We start from the raw sequence: 21,087 nt of genomic DNA, 5'->3' as shown, positions 1-21,087 counted from the left end.
TTTTGGCTCCTCCCCTAAATGAAGCAAGCCTCGATACGCGCTTCGCGGAAACGCCCCCATCATTACTCGACACGCTTCGAAGCCTCGGCGCGTCTCGTAACATCACTACTGTCTAGGTTGGGGCAGTTGGACACTGTTGCTGAGTTTAACATTGAACCTTTTTATTACAGGAAACCAAGACATTTTGCCAGTGCAATAACATTTATGACAAAAACAAAATAGAGCTCTTCAAATATTAATAAGAGAATAAAATAATAAAGTTCAAAAGAAAGTGTCAAATTCTCCTATGTCAGGAGATAAAGAATGTTGTTTGAGTGCTGTGTGAAAAGTCAGTCTGTTGTCAGTCAGTTCCATGTCTGTGGCTTCCAGTGTGTCTGTCTGTTCTGCTATATCTATCTATTTTACTACCCGGCTAGATCTTTGTGATGAACGTTCTTATCTGTCAATGTAGAATGAGGAGGTGTTGATGCTCCTCGGAGTCGATCCCGTTCTCCTTCGGACGTCACGTTGCTTGCTTGGCTCGCCACTCAACCGCGGAAGGTTCACAATCACGCTGCTCAATCTTTATTCCAGCCAAAGAGTGAAACCAATCTAATACATGGTGCACAAAACATTCAATTACTAATGACTCACATTCATCATGACACTACTATTCCTATTCATTCTCTACATGCTCATATTCAAATGCAACATACATATACACATAACATCACCAATTGTATTCTAACAGTGTTTTAATTCACTTTTTAATTGGATATTTATTTTTTAAACTGTATGAATTCACTTGTTTTAATACACTTATATATTTAATTAGCTTCAATGAAAATTATATGAGCTATTTAGGGTAATACATCAAAAATAATACCATCATAGGCTAAGCAATATTTTTTGATTTTATAAGTTGCTTGTACACATTTTACAATGATACACAGTACCACTGTGGGTTGAAACATTAAATGCTATCACCGCAACTCCGACTGGTTTATACAGAAAATATTCATGTGCAATATATTCACAATGAGCAAACACAAACAGGCTAAACACAAGGCTTTGCCCCTGTAGCATGTAGCTCACCGGAGCTCTCTCAGGGCTTACAACAGTAGAAACGGCACTTCAGGCTCTCTCTCACAATAGTCACCAAACTCTCACCTAACAACAGAAGACTGATCAATACACTGGAGAATTATTAAGCACTCATTTCAGAGGGGGGCCGAATTGCAGATTGGGGTTGTTTGGGTTGGGGCGAGTAGCCGCATTCCAATAGACATCAACTACCCTGATGTCCATACTGATCTCCAGAACCATCCGTATTCCCCGGGGCATAGTTTGCCCACCCCTGCCCTGACCACTAATAAAGCTGATTCTGATTCTCACAATCAGCTTTATTGGCAAAGTTTGTGCTGCCAAACAGGGAATTTGACTCTGTTTTTCTCAATCTCACTACTTAGGTTAAAAAACAAAAAACAAAACAACAGGAAATAAAAAGTAAAGGGTAAAAAAATAAACAATGTTCGACTGAAGTATACAATAAACAATAAACAATGTGCAACTCGGTGGAGGGGTACATTAAGAATATATATACAAGTATACATAATATTTATATATATATAGATAGATAGATAGATAGTTAGATAGATCGATATCCAAGTATTCTTTAAATATGCACATATACCTAAATATAAAATATATATACAAGTCTACATATGTCTACACTGTGACAGAAAAATAAAAGAAACATAGGTGCAGCAGTCAAGGTAGAAATGTTCATAGTGCAGTATGAGTAATGTAATGTAAACAGCAGTGTGAACAGGTAAACAGGTAAACAGCAGTGCAGTCAACAGTATTACATCAGACTGAATGAACTGAGTCCGAAGCAGGAGAAGATGTTCCAGAAAAGTGGTGTCCATTCACGTCCAAATGGTCTGAAAGGTCCAAACCACTTTCTGCAAGTTGGAAGTTCGGAAAAAAAAACAAAAAACAAAAAAACAAAACCTTTTCCTATTAAAAAAAAGAAGTTTTTTTTTAATAGATCATCATTTTTTTCCTAAACGTCCTACAGACTTCAAACATGGATCCGCTGACATAATTCCTCTCTTCTGAACAGGCCAGAGGTGGAATCATCTTTCCACCAACTTCCATTCTGGAAATACGCATCTTTGACCTATGAATTTGACCTTTGACCCGGCTGAAAATTCAGTTGTTCCATTCGGAAACAGTGTTCTGGCCGTGAGCCGCTAGTCCCCCCCCCCCCCCAGCTGTGTCTTGTGGTGCACTCCCTGGTGTGGGTCTGCAGGCTCCGTCGATTGGCCCTGGGGGATCACGTGTTCAGTCCAGGGAAGAGGATTGGCCAACAACAAGCAGCCACTCAGAGCACACCTGCCGCAAGCTGGTGTATAAAAAGGCTGGAGCTCCCTGAGAGTGACGGCAGACACCCTCACTGTTTGCTCTGTAATAATAATAATAATAAACTTTTATTTGTACAGCGCTAAATCACAACCAAAGGCGTCTCAAAGCGCTTTATACAATCAGAGAGAACCAACCGGGCCCCCGGAGCAAGCAAGATGCGACAGTGGCTGGGAAAAACTCCCCTGTGGGAAGAAACCTAGGGCAGAACCAGACTCCAGAGGGCCATCATCTGCCTATGAGTTGTTGGGGTGAAGTAGAAAGATAGAGGAGAGACAGAGAAAGAGAGAAAGGAGCAGAGTGAGCCAGGGTGGCAGACAGGACAGAGTGAAAAACAGATACACCAACCAGGCAAAACGGATATAAACACAAAGAATAGGAAATAATTCAAGGCTGCTGTCCATGTGGAGTGTAAGTGTCCATGCTTTGGAAGGCAAGAGCCTAGCTCGATGGACAATCTGCCGATAGGACAAGTCCAGGTCTTAAGCGTGGTGGTGGGATGAAGCGATGACAGCAAGACCCCCAGGACAGCACAATCCAGCTCCTGGCGCAGTGGTCATCACCTGCCGGGGACACAGAGACTGCGGCAGTATCATGCATATCGAGCATACTGTACAAAGCATTATGAGAGCTTGGACAGAGTGGATAGAGTAAAAGATTGATTGGGTGAGGAGAGTGATAAAGGCTCCGCCTGCACAGAGCAACGATCCCTGTAACGGGAGCGAAAGATCTCCCTCCACGGCGTAAGTCTACAGCAGCTTAACTGACAGTGGATGGAGTCTAACTATAAGCTTTAAGAAAAAGGAAAGTCTTAAGTCTACTCCTAAATAAACTAACTGTGTCTGCCCCCCTCACCGAGGCTGGAAGATGGTTCCAAAATAGAGGTGCCAGGAAACTGAAACACCTACCTCCTGATCTAACTCTAGAAATTTTTGGGATAACTAAAAGACCTGAATCCTCAGAGCGAAGGGCTCTTGGAGGATGATAAAGTTCAATGAGTTCCCTAATATAAGAAGGAGCCTGAGAATGAAGAGCTTTGTAAGTTAAAACTAGAATCTTAATCTTAGAATCTGACCACTTGATCAGAAAGTGGTCAGACAAAACGTCGTTTCGGGGAAAGATTGTCAGCTGCTCTACACCAAGTCCAAAAGTGAGCACAAGATCCAAAGTATGACTATGCTTATGAGTGGGTACATTCACAACTTGAAGGAAGCCTAAGGAGTCGAGGATAGATTTGAAATGAGAACTCAGACTGTCACTCTCAATGTCAACATGAATATTAAAATCTCCAATCATTATGATCTTGTCTTTAGTCAATGCTAAAGTAGACAAAAACTCTGAAAATTCATCTAAGAAAGAAGAATATGGACCGGGGGGACGGTAGACAACAATGAATTCAACGGAATCTGCCTGCCTATCAGGTGACAACGAAATAGACATCGCTAAACTCTCAAATGAATTATAAATAGATTGAGCCTTGAGATTGACTAACAAATTGGAATTATAAATAGCTGCAACGCCACCTCCTCGACCACTATCACAAGCCTTATGAGTATTAATATGACTAGGAGGAGTGGCTTCATTAAGACTAAAATATTCATCTTGACGTAGCCATGTCTCTGTGAGGCCGAAAATATCAACACTATGTCCACTAATCAAATCATTAACTAAAACTGCCTTGGAATGTAGAGACCTAATGTTAAGAAGGCCACATTTCACCATTTTGTTTGTGGGAGACCCTGGAGCCACCTCCGACCGGGCCCCCTTATTTCTACAATCTATTCGAACTAGGTTACTATGATCTATTGGAGATTTGCACAGTATAAGAGGTTTGGAGGTGTGAGGGACCGACACAACTTCTATTGGAAAAGACTGGCAGGGCTTCGGGGACTTACTTACTTACTAACGGCAGGGGACGGCAGTGAGAGAAGCCCAGAGTAGCGTATAGGACTACAACTCTGTTGCCTGGTCTCCACCCTGGAGCGTCAGTGAGTGGAAGCTAAAATTTTAACTATATTGCTAGATAAGAGAGCTGCACCTTCCCGGGTGGGATGAATGCCATCCCTCCTAACAAGACCAGGCTTGCCCCAGAAAGGCTTCCAGTTATCTACAAAGCCCACCGAGTTATTAGGACACCACCCTGACAGCCAACGGTGAAAAGATGACATGCGGCTAAACATCTCATCGTTCCTAACATTTGGCAAGGGGCCAGAGAAAACTACTTTGTCCGACATGGTCTGAGCAAATGCGCACACCGAAGCTACGTTTAACTTAGTGACCTCGGACGATTTCAGGCGTGCATCATTGAAACCACAGTGAATTACAATCCGCCTAAATCTCTGTTTATTCTTAGCCATTAACTTTAAATGCCCTTCAATATCGCCCGCCCTGGCCCCGGGGATGCACTTCACTGTGGCCGATGGCTGTCCTAGGTTAACATGCCTCACTATAGACGAACCGATCACCAGAGTGTCAATCTCAGTCGGCGTGCTGCTGAGTGGAGCAAACTTATTCGAGACATGGACGGAGGGGGCCTGGTGCTGAGAATGGTGGTGGTGCCCGGCAGGCTCGTTAAGGCTATGCTTCCTCCTGACAGTCACCCAACCGACCTTTCCCGGCTGCTCGGGAGCCGCGAAGGGAGGGGAACTAGTGGGACCTAGAGACTCCGACGCTACGCTAGCGAATGAACGCTCCGCTCCAGCTAAGCTAACCCTACTAGCTACAGGACTACTATGCTCGAAGGAGCGAAGTCGTTCCTCAAGCTGGCTAAGTCTCGCCTCAAGCACTAACATAGTACTACATTTAACACACATCCCTGACTCGGTAATTGAGGACGAGCTAAAGCTAAGCATCTGGCAGTGTGAGCAAGAAAAGACGGGAGGAGAGAGAGGAGGGACAGAGGAGAGGTGAGAGGGAGAAGCCATGGCTTCGACTGTGCTTATGCAAACTGATAGAGATAGGTGTATTGAGAAGATACTAAATAATTTGGAGAACGATCACCTTTTAAGAGAAAACAGTCCAGTGGTTCGCTCAGTCAGAGCTCAAGCTCAGGAGCGGCGTGGCTGGCTGGCCGGCTGTGCTGTCGCCTCCTGTGTGACGCGCTGTGACGTCGAGAATATCTGTCTTTGATACTCGTGAAGAAAATCTGCATTTTAAATCTCACCTACTGAGCCCAAATCGGGACACAACACCTAGTTTTCCTTTGGTAGTTCCACCAGGGTCTAGCAGTGCCTGGCCACCTGTATTTAAGTTTTGTCTAGAGGAGTTTGTTGGCTTTTGAGAGAACATTTGTGTTTATTATGATAAAGATATCCTCAGTTTCTGGATACCTGCTTGTTTTCTGTAGAGACAGTATTTGTGTTTATTATTATAACGACTACCGTAGTTCTTAGATTTATACAGTGGATATTTTCTTTCTTTGTTAGTCGGCTGTATCGCCATCCTTAGTTTTAGCTCCTTGCCATCAATAAATATTTATTATCCTCATTAATTTGCAATCTGTTTCCACCGATTCAAATATAACAACAATCAGGCTGCCTGAAAGTGGGAGGGTGGGTGGAGTTTCAACTCAACAACAGGAAGGTAAAGTCAGTGAATCTGGGTTTGAACAGTGCCACTGATCCCTCTGGCCCTGTGCTTTTCAAAGCCTCCACTGGGGGGCGCCAGAGGACTGCAGGGGAGGCGAGCGTGAAAAGTGCGGCATCATATTGAAAGTGAAGCCAAGGTTGAAGGATGAAGCGGCGGGAAAAGCAACAGTGTCCATAGTGTACTCCCCCCTGAGCTGCCACCTTATCATGGTGGGGGAGTTTGAGTGCCCGAATGATCCCAGGAGCTATGTTGCCTGGGGCTTTATGCCCCTGGTAGGGTCTCCCAAGGCAAACAGGTCCTGGGTGACGGGACAGACTAAGAGCAGCTCAGAAACCCTTATGAAGCAAATCAAAAAGAGGACCGTGACGTCGCCCGGTATGGCGCAACCGGGGCCCCACCCTGGAGCCAGGCCCGGGGTTGGGGCTCGTATGCGAGCGCCTGGTGGCCGGGCCTTCGCCTGCGGGGCCCGGCCGGGCCCAGCCCGAAGGAGCGACGCGGGTCCCACCTCCTGTGGGCTCACCACCAACAGAGGAAACCGTAGGGGTCGGGTGCAGTGTGGTTCGGGCGGCGGTCGAGGCGGAGGGCCTCGACAGCCCGGGCCTCGGAAACAGCCTCTGGCTGTAGGGACATGGAATGTCACCTCGCTGGGGGGGGAAGGAGCTCGAGCTGGTGCAGGAGGTCGAGAGGTACCGGCTAGATATAGTCGGGCTCACCTCCACGCACAGCATGGGCTCTGGAACCCAGCTCCTCGAGAGGGGCTGGACTCTCCATTTTTCTGGCGTTGCCCGCGGTGAGCGGCGGCGGGCTGGGGTGGGCGTGCTTATTGCCCCACAGCTTAGCCGTCACGTGTTGGAGTTTACCCCGGTGAACGAGAGGGTCGCGTCCCTGCGCCTTCGGGTTGGGGACAGGTCTCTCACTGTCATTTCGGCCTATGGCCCGAATGGCAGTGTTGAGTACCCGGCCTTCTTGGAGTCCTTGGGAGGGGTGCTGGATGGTGCTCCGACTGGGGACTCCGTTGTTCTGCTGGGGGACTTCAACGCACATGTGGGCAGCGACAGTGTGACCTGGAGAGGCGTGATTGGGAGGAACGGCCTCCCCGATCTGAACCCGAACGGTGTTTTGTTGCTGGACTTCTGTGCTAGTCACAGTTTGTCCGTGACGAACACCATGTTCGAACACAGGGGTGTCCACTGGTGCACTTTGCATCAGGATGCCCTGGGGCGGAGGTCGATGATCGACTTTGTGGTTGTGTCGTCTGACCTCCGTCCCTGTGTTTTGGACACTCGGGTGAAGAGAGGGGCTGAGCTGTCAACTGATCACTACCTGGCGGGGGAGGAGACCGGAAAGACCTGGCAGGCCCAAACGTATTGTGAGGGTCTACTGGGAACGTCTGGTTGAGCCCTCTGTCAGTACGGTCTTCAACTCCCACCTCCGGGAGAGCTTCTCCCAGATCCCGGGGGAGGTCGGAGACATTGAGTCCGAATGGACCATGTTCTCCACCTCTATTGTTAACGCGGCTGCTCGTAGTTGTGGTCGTAAGGTCTCCGGTGCCTGTCGTGGCGGTAACCCCCGAACCCGGTGGTGGACACCGGAAGTAAGGGATGCCGTCAAGCTGAAGAAGGAGTCCTATCGAGCCATGTTGGCTCGTGGGACCCCGGAAGCAGCTGACACGTACCGGCAGGCCAAGCGTGCTGCAGCTCGGGCGGTAGTGGAGGCAAAAACTCGGGCTTGGGAGGAGTTCGGGGAGGCCATGGAGGAGGACTTTCGGTCGGCCTCGAAGAAGTTCTGGCAAACCGTTCGGCGCCTCAGGAGGGGGAAGCAGTTTGCCACCGACACTGTTTATGGTGCAGGCGGGGAGCTGTTGACTTCGACTGGGGATGTTGTCCGGCGGTGGAAGGAATACTTCGAGGATCTCCTCAATCCTGCCGTCACGTCTTCCGCGGAGGAAGCAGAGGCGGGGGACCCGGGGGAGGACTTGTCCATTACCCGAGCCGAAGTCACCGACGCAGTCAGGAAACTCCTTGGTGGCAAAGCTCCGGGGGTGGATGAGATCCGCCCCGAGTACCTCAAGGCTCTGGATGTGCAGGGACTGTCGTGGCTGACACGTCTCTGTAACATCGCGTGGTGGTCGGGGACAGTGCCTGTGGACTGGCAGACCGGGGTGGTGGTTCCTCTTTTTAAAAAGGGGGACCGGAGGGTGTGCTCTAATTACAGAGGGATCACACTCCTCAGCCTCCCCGGTAAAGTCTATTCCAGGGTGCTGGAGAGGAGGATACGGCCGATAGTCGAACCTCGGATCCAGGAGGAACAGTGCGGGTTCCGTCCGGGTCGTGGAACACTGGATCAGCTCCATACTCTCCGCCGGGTGCTCGAGGGTTCATGGGAGTTCGCCCAACCGGTCTACATGTGCTTTGTGGATCTGGAGAAGGCGTTCGACCATGTCCCTCGACGCATCCTGTGGGGGGTGCTCCAGGAGTATGGGGTCCGGGGCCCTCTGTTAAGGGCCGTGCGGTCCCTGTACGATCGGAGCAGGAGTCTGGTTCGCATTGCCGGCAGTAAGTCAGACTTGTTCCCAGTGCGTGTTGGACTCCGGCAGGGCTGCCCTTTGTCACCGGTTCTGTTCATTGTTTTTATGGACAGAATTTCTAGGCGCAGCCAGGGGCCGGAGGGAGTCTGGTTCGGGAACCACATGATTGCGTCTCTGCTGTTTGCAGATGATGTGGTCATGTTGGCTTCATCGAGCCAGGACCTCCAATGTGCGCTGGGGCGGTTTGCAGCCGAGTGTGAAGCGGCTGGGATGAGAATCAGCACCTCCAAGTCCGAGGCCATGGTTCTCGACCGGAAAAAGGTGGTTTGTCCTCTCCGGGTCGGTGGGGGGATCCTGCCTCAGGTGGAGGAGTTCAAGTATCTCGGGGTCTTGTTCACGAGTGAGGGGAGGATGGAGCGTGAGATCGACAGGCGGATCGGTGCAGTGGCTGCAGTGATGCGGTCGCTGTACCGGTCCGTCGTAGTGAAGAAGGAGCTAAGCCGAAAGGCGAAGCTCTCGATTTACCGGTCGATCTACGTTCCCACCCTCACCTATGGTCACGAGCTTTGGGTAGTGACCGAAAGAACAAGATCGCGAATACAAGCGGCCGAAATGAGTTTCCTCCGCAGGGTGGCCGGGCGTACCCTGAGGGATAGGGTGAGAAGCTCGGCCACCCGGGAGGAGCTCGGAGTAGAGCCGCTGCTCCTCCGCATCGAGAGGGGCCAGCTGAGGTGGCTCGGGCATCTGTTCCGGATGCCTCCTGGACGCCTCCCTGGGCAGGTGTTCCGGGCATGTCCCACCGGGAGGAGGCCTCGGGGAAGACCCAGGACACGCTGGAGGGACTATGTCTCCCGGCTGGCCTGGGAACGCCTTGGGGTCCCACCGGACGAGCTGGAGGAGGTGACTGGGGCCAGGGAGGTCTGGGCATCTCTGCTAAGGCTGCTGCCCCCGCGACCCGACCCACGGATGAAGCGGTAGAAGAAGAAGAAGAAGAAGAAGAAGAAGAAGTGAAGCCAAGGTTGAAGGATGAAGCGGCGGGAAAAGCAACAGTGTCCATAGTGATGATGAAAGTCTCTGACTACAGTTGATGTGTTGATGATTTGATTGGAGGAATTGCACCAGCAGCCTCAGAATGAAGACATTAGTTGACTGGAGAACTGGAGGAGGTTTCAATGGATTGAAAAATATGTTGAAAAACACTCAGATATTTATTAGAATGTTTTCAAAGACGGGCGACACAGTGGCGCAGTGGTTAGCGCTGCTGCCTCACAGCAAGAAGGTCGTGGGTTCGATTCCGGGGCCTGGACCTGGGACCTTTCTGTGTGGAGTTTGCATGTTCTCCCCGTGTCTGCGTGGGTTCTCTCCGGGTTCTCCGGCTTCCTCCCACACTCCAAAAACATGCATGTGCGGTCAATTGAACACTCTAAATTGTCCGTAGGTGTGCATGTGAGTGTGAATGGTTGTTTGTTTCTATGTGGCCCTGCGATGAACTGGCGACTTGTCCAGGGTGTCCCCTGCCTTCGCCCTATGACAGCTGGGATAGGCTCCAGCAGACCCCCGTGACCCTGACCTCGGGACTAAGCGGGTATGGAAAATGAATGAATGAATGAATGTTTTCAAAGAGAAGGTAAAGCATGCAGATGTTAAAATGTGTTTAAAAAAGACATTTAAGATCAAACGCAAAGGATTATTAAAATGTTATTGAAATATACACGTTTAAGAACATACAAATGTGAAAGATGTTTACAAAAAATACACATGTATATAAAATTTATTCATGAAACCTTTTTTTTAAATAAACAAAGCAATGACAATAACAGTAATAATAGACCTACCTTGACCCCTGACCTCTGACCTGTCTGTTTCTCCTGGTTTCATTGGTTGTGGCTTCATTTGATCAGTTTTCAGATTTGGTTTCTAAAAGGCTTCTGATGTTTTTTTTTAGCAGATTCATCAGGAGAAAAACAAGTACAACTACAGTCACACCACACACACACACACACACTCACACACATTAATATGTAGAGAGAGAGAGAGAGAGGGAGAGAGAGAGAGATTGTTTCAAGTCAAGGCTTTTTAAACTCAAAGGTGATCAAAGCAATGATACTTCAGCATCAAAGCTTCTCTACAATAAATGCAGCATCTTGAATGCTGCTCATTGAGGTGTGTGTGTGTGTTTGGCCAGCAGAGGTCAGTGTTACTGCAGCTTGGAGTCATTTTCAGCCATTTTCAAAGCAGTGGCTCCAGTGCTTGGATGTTTCCCACAAGCTTCATTTGTCCATCACTGCTTTGTCCTGCAGTGTGTTCTGCTCCAAGTGCAGTTTCTGCCACTGCTTCTGACACAATGTTTGCTGCCCTTGTCTTTTGATGGAGTGAGCAGCTCCTTGAGGACCGGACCATCTTGACCTGTTGCACTCCAACTGCTCCTGGTAGTCACAGCCACGCTTGATGCACCCTGAGTCAAGCATCAGTAAATGAGTTTTCAATCAGGGCAATTCATGTCTTTATTCTTGTTTGCCAGAAAAGCCTTTATTTAGCCTTTATTCAGAATGAATCATTTGGGCACGCGCGGAGTTGCTCATTTTCCGGAAAGAGTCGTGGAAGAAGAAGAAGCCGTACTTCTGCCTGTGTTGTAAACAAACCCCGCGTTGTCTGCACGTCCTCGGCTCGTTCACAAGCCTTCAAAGCGTTTTTTTATTTGGTCTATCTTTTCGTTTATATTTCGCAAAAAAAATGACCGGCTGCCGCTAAGGAAAAAAACAAACAAAAAAAACAACAACACTGAAAGAGGTGTAGAGTACAAATTAAAATCACCCACAGGGCTGCAGATCTCACTCTGCCCTCACTCTGGGTTGCAGCATCTGCCAGCAAAGAGAATGCTCCTGGAGGGGTTGCGTTGAATGAACAACAGGAAGGGGTGGTCTGCAGTGAACTTTTTTGGAGGTATGTACATCAATAGTTTGAAGATCATACCAGTTGCAGCAGCAGCTTCTGTTCCCTTCTCATTGACCTCGACAATTGCCTTGTGGACAACATCTGAAATAGTCAGGCTGTGGTCTGGAGACATGCCTGTCAGAGAGGAGGCAAAAAGGAGAGATATATTTGACAAATGTGTTGCATTATAATCTAAACCAGTGTGTCTCAACCACTGTGCTGTGACACACAACGATCCAATTTCACTTAAATGGTCTGACCAAAAAAACAACCATGTCATTATGGAGTGACTGTGCTTTGAGATAAAGTTAGTAGTAGGACTCCTGGTATTATTTGTTAAAAGTTGTGTGGCATTATAGGGCCAGCAGGGGTGCTGCTTTGCGGGGCTGAAATCGCTCAGAAACCTCGCATACGGTCCAACTACATCGAAGGCTTTGTGGTGGACGCTGGGATCGGTGTGACTGTGCTGTCCCCTCCGCTTCCTCCTGCTGTGGCACGCTCAGGCGCTGCAGCCGCTGTCCACGTTGAGTCGTTTGGGCATAGCTACCTCTCAGAGGCACCCGTGTTAGCCGGGTTTAGTTTCTCTTTTATTCTGAACTGTGCGATTGAGGGATTTATTTTATTTCATTTAATTTTTTTTGCTTATGGTTGTCACGTTCATTGTTGCTGTTGTTATTGTCAAATTGATGTGATTGTCTGTTAATTGGTTTTGATTCATTTGCAAGTTTGCTTCTTTTTGTGTATGTATACGTATGTTAAACTTTTTTTTTTTTATTAGTTTAGGTTTGCTTAGTTATGTGCATTTCCTCCTCCTAACTTGTTTTGCTTTTTGTCCTTCAGTGGCTGAGGACCGACAGTCGTCGACTGGTGTAGGCGGGTGGTGGTGTCCCTTTTCCTGGTTTGCTGTGCTGTCACCACCTGGGTTGATTGTTCACCTGGAGTGTGCGTTGAGTGCTGTTTCACGAGTGAGTGGGGTGACTCTTCTGGGCTTCCTCCTCGTCCTCCCTGGTCAGTCGCACTGGTAAGGCCTCAGCCCTGAACGGACCCCATTTCCCCCGTTTGAAGTTATTTTCTCCCCATTACTTTGAATTATTCCCCCCTGTTTTGAGTATTTCTTCTTTATTTTGAATAGGTCACTTAATTTCTTCGGCCTTATGTTGAATATTCTTCCCTTGGTCGCCTATGATATATTTTATCATGAAATGATTTGAGTGCTGTAATAAATATTTTTTTTTTGTATGGAACCACGACATATACATATATATATATAAATATTAGAGCTGTCAGTCGATTAAAAAAATTAATCAGATTAATCGCATGGTTTTCCATAGTTAACTCACGATTAATTGCATATTTTTTTATCTGCTCTAAATCTACCACAAACTGATATTTTTCCATTTTTTTAATATTCATATCAACATGGGAGTAGGCAAATACTTGCTTTCTGCAAATGCAGCATGTTTATTCGTGTTGGAGCAATGACAAGTACTACTAACAAAACAAAAGCATAGGGTAAAAAAAATTATTATAAACTCAAGCCCAACAAAGATAACTGATGGGCATAACTGTAACATTACATAGTAATGATTACTAGTACTACCAAAATTTGTATATTTTATTTTTAAACTCGAACTTGAACAATTCATCCCCTACGAACGGGCGTTAGGTGTGTGTGTGTGTGTGTGTGTGCAAATAGAAACACGCACTCAGGTATCAAGTCTTCCTCTGTGTGTGTGTGTGTATTTGTTTAATCTCTCTCGCACTCTGATGCAGTTGTCGTTTCGGCGTCTGCTCTATTTTGTGCGCGAGCCGCGAGCGATCCTCGTCAATAGTACAGGAAGTCGCTCAAAAAAAACGAGACAATCCGGTGAATTTTCAAAATAAACTAATTTCAAAATAAAAACCAAATGACAAATTCCATCATATTTGTATGTTATATTTGTCAGTACATTGTATCAGAGTGCGAGAGAGATTAAAGAAATACACACACACACACACAAACACACACACACACACACACACACATACACACACACACAGAGGAAGACTTGATCAAAATACGTCTGTTTGATCCTAGAGATGCCGGTCAGTGATCATTAAGAAAGAGGTCTTGAGATGGACACCTGAGTGCGTGTTTCTATTTACACACACACACACACACACATGCGCAACTTTTTTTTTACCCTGCGCATCTTTTGTTTTGTTAGTAGTACTTGTCATTGCTCCAACACGAATAAACATGCTGCATTTGCAGAAAGCAAGTATTTGCCTACTCCCATATTGATATGATTATTAAAAAAATATCAGTTTACGGTAGATTTAGAGCAGATAAAAAATATGTGATTAATTTGCGATTAATCATGAGTTAACTATGGAAAACCATGCGATTAATCGGATTAATATTTTTAATCGACTGACAGCTCTAATATATATATGTATATATATATATATAATCCATGCTTTTGTTACGTCTAGGCTAGATTACTGTAACTCGGTACTAGCAGGATGCCCAAATTCATCCCTTAGGACATTACAGTTAATCCAAAACTCCGCGGCACGATTGTTAACCGGAACTAGAAGGAGGCAGCATATTACTCCAATTTTAGCTTCCTTGCATTGGCTGCCTGTCAAATTTAGAATTGAATTTAAGATTCTAGTTTTAACTTACAAAGCTCTTCATTCTCAGGCTCCTTCTTATATTAGGGAACTCATTGAACTTTATCATCCTCCAAGAGCCCTTCGCTCTGAGGATTCAGGTCTTTTAGTTATCCCAAAAATTTCTAGAGTTAGATCAGGAGGTAGGTGTTTCAGTTTCCTGGCACCTCTATTTTGGAACCATCTTCCAGCCTCGGTGAGGGGGGCAGACACAGTTAGTTTATTTAGGAGTAGACTTAAGACTTTCCTTTTTCTTAAAGCTTATAGTTAGACTCCATCCACTGTCAGTTAAGCTGCTGTAGGCTTACGCCGTGGAGGGAGATCTTTCGCTCCCGTTACAGGGATCGTTGCTCTGTGCAGGCGGAACCTTTATCACTCTCCTCACCCAATCAATCTTTTACTCTATCCAATCTTTTACTCTATCCACTCTGTCCAAGCTCTCATTATGCTTTGTACAGTATGCTCGATATGCATGATACTGCCGCAGTCTCTGTGTCCCCGGCAGGTGATGACCACTGCGCCAGGAGCTGGATTGTGCTGTCCTGGGGGTCTTGCTGTCATCGCTTCATCCCACCGCCACGCTTAAGACCTGGACTAGTCCTATCGGCAGATTGTCCATCGAGCTAGGCTCTTGCCTTCCAAAGCATGGACACTTACACTCCACATGGACAGCAGCCTTGAATTATTTCCTATTCTTTGTGTTTATATCCGTTTTGCCTGGTTGGTGTATCTGTTTTTCACTCTGTCCTGTCTGCCACCCTGGCTCACTCTGCTCCTTTCTCTCTTTCTCTGTCTCTCCTCTATCTTTCTACTTCACCCCAACTACTCATAGGCAGATGATCGCCCTCTGGAGTCTGGTTCTGCCCTAGGTTTCTTCCCACAGGGGAGTTTTTCCCAGCCACTGTCGCATCTTGCTTGCTCCGGGGGCCCAGTTGGTTCTCTCTGATTGTATAAAGCGCTTTGAGACGCCTTTGGCTGTGATTTAGCGCTGTACAAATAAAAGTTTATTATTATTATTATTATATCTATATATATATATATATATATATATATATATATATATATATATATATATATATATATATATATATATATATACATATACATATATATATATATATATATATATATATATATATATATATATATATATATATATATACATATGCAGATGTCACTTCATTGATCGGTGGTACCTTGTTCATTCTGAACTCAGCCTCGCTAGTGTTGCTCTCCTCAAATATCTTCTCCCAGGTGCCTTTGAAGTAAATGGCATTAACCAGCACCAGCTTGGTCCTGCTATCCAACACACCATTAGCCAGCAAATCCTTGATTTTTCCTAAACGATCGCATGGACATGGATGAGTTGTGATGTTTCACAAATTAAGGAAAACATTTGATAAATTTCAAGAAAAAAACACCTTGAGTTTGTTCCTCCACCCAGTTGTTGATGTTCAGTCTTGCTGCTTCGAATCAGCTCTTGAAATTCACAGACTCCAGCTCACCGTAATACTTGCTGATGCTTTCCAGGTACTCCTGAAAAACCAAGAACATTATGACGAGTTAATTTCAAGGAGTAAATATTCCTGACTGACTTACTTAGGATGGGTGATTTAACCGTTAACTCAAATCAACGCAATCACCATTGACTTGTCACATATATATACATGTATATTCATATGTATATAAATATAAATGTATATATAATGTTTATTTATATACGTATATATGTGTTTGTGCGTGTGTGTGTATATACAGTATACCTACTTTAATGTGAGTGTGTATATATATATATATGTATATATATATATATATATATATATATATATATATATATATATATATGTATATATATATATATATATATATATATATATATATACATATATACATATATACATACACACTCACATCATATATATATTAGGGCTGGGCAACAATTAAAAATCGTAATAATTGTATGATTTCTCTGATTAATCACGATTAATCGCACTGTATAGGCAAAAATCCAATAATGAATTTAAAAGAAGTGTTTAGTGCACTTTTGTTGTGTGCAACTTTGTTGTTGTGTGCAACCCCGTGCTTGTTATTGTGCGACACATGAGCTGCCGGCTGCCAGCAGCAAGTGCGTTGCGCACGTAACTACGTCATCAACACGAGTTTATCGTTAATAGCGCGAGATGACATATTCCTACCGCGGGGAATCTTTTGACGGTATATCGCAAACGCCGATATATCGCCCATCTCTACTCACAGCTCCTACAGCACGTGAGCAACATGCGTTAATGCGCGTTAAAGTAATTCTTGGCGTTTATAAATAAATGATATGTATATATATATATATATAAATATATATATATATATATATATATATATATATATATACATATATATATATATATATATACATATATATATATATATATATACATATATATATATAACACACACACCTTCAAGAAATGGAAAGACTGCTCCCCGTACAGTCGGTTGGCAACACTGAGAGCATATGGAGCCCCTGGCTTGTTCAGCTCACTCAGTAGTTTCTTAAAGCCAGTGCTAACATCATCTGGACTATCTTTAGCTTTTAACCCATGTGAAGAGAGAAGACAACTGTTACAGAAATGCATTAAAACTGTCAATTGACCTCGTTTCTCCATGAATTTTCCTTGAAAATTGTTGGTTTACAAGCAAGCCGCCGTGCAACGTTCAAGACTTGCACACAAATTGCTACCATTTCACACCTGTGTTGACCCAAGCCATGCCAGTAGCACTTGGCAGGATCAGTGTTTCCTGTACCAGCACATTGAACTGAGAACTGGCCAGGTGCACTTAACCTTTAGTTAACAGGACGTGAGAGTGGTGCATTTTTGTTTTATTCCATATTCAAATGAAACGCCAAGCCTCCTCCATGGTCATGGTCCAGTTTATCGGAATAGCTTCCATCTTAAGTTCATCACTTGTGCAATTGTTGTTTTTTTGTTACCTCTGGAAGTTTGGCCTGGAGTTTCTGCTGTATCTGCATCAGTTGTTGTCGTTGTTGTTGTTGTAGTTGTTCTTCTGAAAACTCAGACTTTTCTGCATTGTTAAAATGGAGAACCTATGGATAAAATAGAAAATGTGATTAACCACATCTATTGTATGTATGTGTATATATATATATATATATATATATATATACATATATATATATATATACATATATACATATATATATATGTATATATATATATATATATATATATATATATATATATATATATATATATATATATATATATACATATATATATATATATACATATATGTACACATATTATTATTATTATGTCAGAATAACTGATTTTGCCTCTGGTTTATCATAGATATTTCCCAGTCAAGAGCAGAGCAGCCCAAGCAGTCACAACTAAAAATCTTCCCTCGAACCTATCAAGGGGACAGAACACTTTGCTTGTCAAAAGACTGGTACAACACACATAAATGGCTGGAATACTCTCAGAGTAAAGACTCTGCCTACTGTCATGCCTGCCGGCACTTCAGTCTCCCCTCCTCTGGTGATACAGTATTTACATTACCCATTACCCATTCAAAGATGGGGGACTTTTAGGCCATGCCAAACCTGAAGCACATACTAATGCAATGTTTGCATGGGCAGAGTATGAAAAGTCCCCTGCAAGCACATCCTCTCTTTCAGTCTCCTTAAATGCAGAATATAATAAATTAGTGAAGTAAAATAGAGAGTACATTAAAATTGCTGGAGAAACCCTGCTCCTCACAGCTATGCAGAACATAGCACAGAGAGTACATACAGAATCAGAAGGTGAGGATAAAGGACATTTTTTCTCTATTATGGAACTACTAGCCAAACACAATCCCACAGTCAGAAGAAAAATTACAAGTCAAAGAAATGCAACATATCTTGGGAATGGCACACAAAATGAAATTATTGATTGTGTCCTAGAAATGGTTCGCACTTCAATAACTCGTGACGTTGCCCAAAGTGAAGCTTTCAGTATTTTGGTTGATGAGACTAAAGACCTAAGTAAAAAAAGAACAGATGTCCTCTGTAATAAGATACTATTACAGTGGGTGAGGATGTGAGAGCTTCCTTGCTTTTGAGGCAGCACAGCGCCTGGATGCTGCAGCACTTTCACAGACAATAATTCAGATTTTGCAGAAGCACGGTCTTGACAAAAACCACCTTGGAGGGCAAAGTACATGACGGAGCCTCAGTCATGAGCGGAAAAAACGCAGGTGTGCAAGCTCGTATGAAATCAGAGGCCCCATTAGCTTTTAATGTGCACTGCAATGCACATTGTTTAAATTTAGTATTAGTGGATGGTGTGAAATGCATCCCTGTAGGCTGATTGCTTCTTTTCTCTTTTGCAGAATCTGTGTGTCTTTGTGTCAGGGTCCTATGTCCACCAAAGATGGCTTGAGGTAAAGAGGGAGATGTTCCAGCGGGCCCCAAGAGAGTTACAAAGACTTATAGAGACCAGGGTTTTTCCGGACTGCAAGATGATTTGGCAAAGTATAAAAACTGCAATTTTTCAATGAAAGAATCTGCTGTTCTAAACGTGTCCACTTGATGTCGCAATATCGTTTCTGCTTCACAAACAAACATAATGGGGCTGAGCAAGTACATCCACTCACGTCTCCTATTGGCTACCCTCATTGCCCCAAAATGCCCAGAGTTGATACAGAGCAGTGTTGCCAACTTGCCGACTTTCTCATTCAATCTGGTGACTTTCCAACTCCCCATGGCGAGTGACAAATCTGTTGACTTTTCCTCGTGTTATTGGAGACTTTCCTGGTGTTTTGGAGACAGACATGAAAGCACGTATTGTTCCTCAGCTGTTGTTGTCAGCGAGCAGCGGGTGCTGCCACGAGCTCCTCCCTGCCCCAATGTAGTCACGAGTTGCGAGTCAAGCCGTGCGTTACGCGGCAGTCTTGGGCAATCACTGCGTTTTACTCACACAGCCTCAGTCACTTGCTCACCCTTAATTCCAACAGGAACTTATAGTCCAACAACAATCATCTCAAATAAGGTGGCTAAAACTAAGAGCTAAAGATATGCGACACTCAAAAGCAGCTGTGAGGCTCCGACGAGCCAAACCTCTTCACTAATCTACCATACTGTGCTTTGAAACACAACTCAACCATTTTTAGACACAATTCCAGGAAATGTCAATCATATAAAACAATACTATGTTCATGAAAATAATATTGGATAGATTATAGTCAATATATTTAATATAATTAAAAAATATATTTATATAAAAAAATTTACCGAAAACATATTTAAGGTGTTTTTAACTCTATCCCAATGTTTTCCTCCCATACAGCATCCATTGTGATCAAGTGCAAATGGTCAATTATGCAAATTAGAGTACACAATTTTACACACTACACCTTTGAAGTTTGACAGCCAACCACAAAGACTTGAAAACTTTTGTTACCTCTGTGAGAAGTTGGTGGAGGAAAAGTCCCGAAACAACACAGAATCAATGCATTTCAATGACATTGCTGATGCTTCCTACTTTTGCCACAACGTTGTCAAGGGAAACCCCTGAGTGCTCGATATACAGCAGATATACAGTGCATACACTATATATCAATCTATCTATCTCACCTTTTTTCCCTGTTAATAGGGTGTTTACTACTGTGGTGCCTTAAAAACAAGGTGTGTGGGTTTGTCATGAGCTCTAAATTATGATTCTTTGTGAACTTTTAATGTTTCCCCACTTCTTTTTCCTTAAATTGGTGTGTGGTGCATAAAAACGGGTGATGTGCCGCATGGAGATTGTGCAGGCCAGTATATTAATGAGGGTACATGTCCTTAACCAACTCACCGATCACTAACTTTACCCAAAGTCAACTTTGAGCCCAAGTGTGTGCGACTGGGTTACCTCTGACATCTGTTGAGCCGTGTTGCCTCGGGCCCCCAGCAGCACCATCGCCAGGGCCGATGAGATGCTGAAGGGGGAGAAGAAGATATTCTTGGTCTTGTCCTCGTCACTCAGCTTTCTCAACAAGTCCAGAGCGAAGGCTGTGTTGGCCTTGGAAAGAGGGAACGGTGTTGCCATTGTGTCTATGAATAAAGAAATAAGGGCAGAGGATTGAAATGCACTCCACGGACAAAAGTAGAATAAAATAGAATAGAATAGAATAGAAAGCCTTTATTAATCCTACATCAGGGAAATTTGCATCATTACAGCAATAAAAAGTAGTGCAAAGAGAAGTAAAAATATTGATTAAAAAGAAGTGCAAATAAAGATGGAATAAAAAGGAGAAGATATTACAACATATATACAAGATATTAACATGTTAGATGATAAATAAGTGTTTTATAGCACATTTATGAAATGTAACTTGGTCAACACCATGATGAATTTGCACAACATATATGCTCACAACAAAAATAAAACAACTCTGTAAACAAAAAAAGGAAGTAGGTTGCCAGCAGCCGAGACTTATTTTTGCCCAATCTGTTGAGTCCACAATAGTATCCAGAATATTAGTAATACAGAGACAAGAAGAAAAAGACAAACAACAAAACAAAATATGCTTTGTATTATTCCTCTTAATTGATTCACAAGTCAATTGCTTATCCTTATAATCATGAAATATTTTGACCTTTAATATTCAAAAAAAAAAATAATAATTTCAACACATTTTCAAATCATCACTGAGCCCATTCCAAAATGTAACTCCCATAAAAGAAACACATCTATGTTTAACATGGGTCACATTGGTCCAGAGGGCAGATGACAGCCCTCTGGAGTCTGGATCTGCTCTAAGTTTCTTCCCACAGGGGAGTTTTTCCTGGCCTCTGACGCACTTGCTTGCTCTGGGGGCCCAGTTGGTTCCCTTTTCTCTGATTGTACAAAGCACTTTGAGACGTCTTTGGATGTGATTAAGCACTGAACAAATATAAGTTGATTGGTTCTCACATGACACAATTAAAGACACTCAACCCT

At 44.1% G+C, this 21,087-nt stretch overlaps 2 protein-coding genes and 1 long non-coding RNA gene across 4 annotated transcripts; all 3 read right to left on the bottom strand.

The window, feature by feature from the left end:
* LOC142881676 (uncharacterized) lies at positions 1-1,199 on the bottom strand. The gene is made up of 3 exons (XR_012925614.1): positions 1,075-1,199; positions 182-591; positions 1-93 (listed from the first exon to the last, which is right to left on the bottom strand). It is a non-coding gene; the product is annotated as an uncharacterized LOC142881676 (long non-coding RNA).
* Positions 1,200-4,368: 3,169 nt separating this feature from the next.
* On the bottom strand, positions 4,369-5,405 carry LOC142881687 (uncharacterized). The gene has a single exon (XM_076016102.1). It carries the CDS (start codon positions 5,325-5,327, stop codon positions 4,389-4,391), a length of 939 nt encoding a protein of 312 aa, XP_075872217.1. The 5' UTR covers positions 5,328-5,405; the 3' UTR covers positions 4,369-4,388.
* A 9,872-nt stretch (positions 5,406-15,277) lies between these two features.
* Positions 15,278-20,368, bottom strand: LOC142881679 (leukocyte elastase inhibitor A-like). Of its 2 annotated transcripts, XR_012925617.1 has the most exons (4): positions 20,017-20,366; positions 17,094-17,207; positions 15,529-15,643; positions 15,278-15,446 (listed from the first exon to the last, which is right to left on the bottom strand). XR_012925617.1 is itself a non-coding variant. In XM_076016095.1 (3 exons), the coding sequence occupies exons 1-3, from the start codon at positions 20,191-20,193 to the stop codon at positions 15,581-15,583; spliced, it is 354 nt and encodes a 117-aa protein (XP_075872210.1). In that variant the 5' UTR covers positions 20,194-20,368; the 3' UTR covers positions 15,528-15,580. The 2 variants fall into 2 exon arrangements, 1 of the variants encoding a protein (XP_075872210.1); XM_076016095.1 differs by lacking the exon at positions 15,278-15,446 and having other exon boundaries at positions 15,528-15,643; positions 20,017-20,368.
* Positions 20,369-21,087: the final 719 nt, after the last annotated feature.

Source organism: Nelusetta ayraudi, unplaced genomic scaffold (assembly GCF_046127955.1).
Source record: "Nelusetta ayraudi isolate G7.1 ecotype Tasmania unplaced genomic scaffold, CSIRO-AGI_Nayr_v1 ptg000216l, whole genome shotgun sequence".
Lineage (NCBI taxonomy): Eukaryota > Metazoa > Chordata > Actinopteri > Tetraodontiformes > Monacanthidae > Nelusetta > Nelusetta ayraudi.
This window is presented reverse-complemented; position numbering and strand designations above follow the sequence as displayed.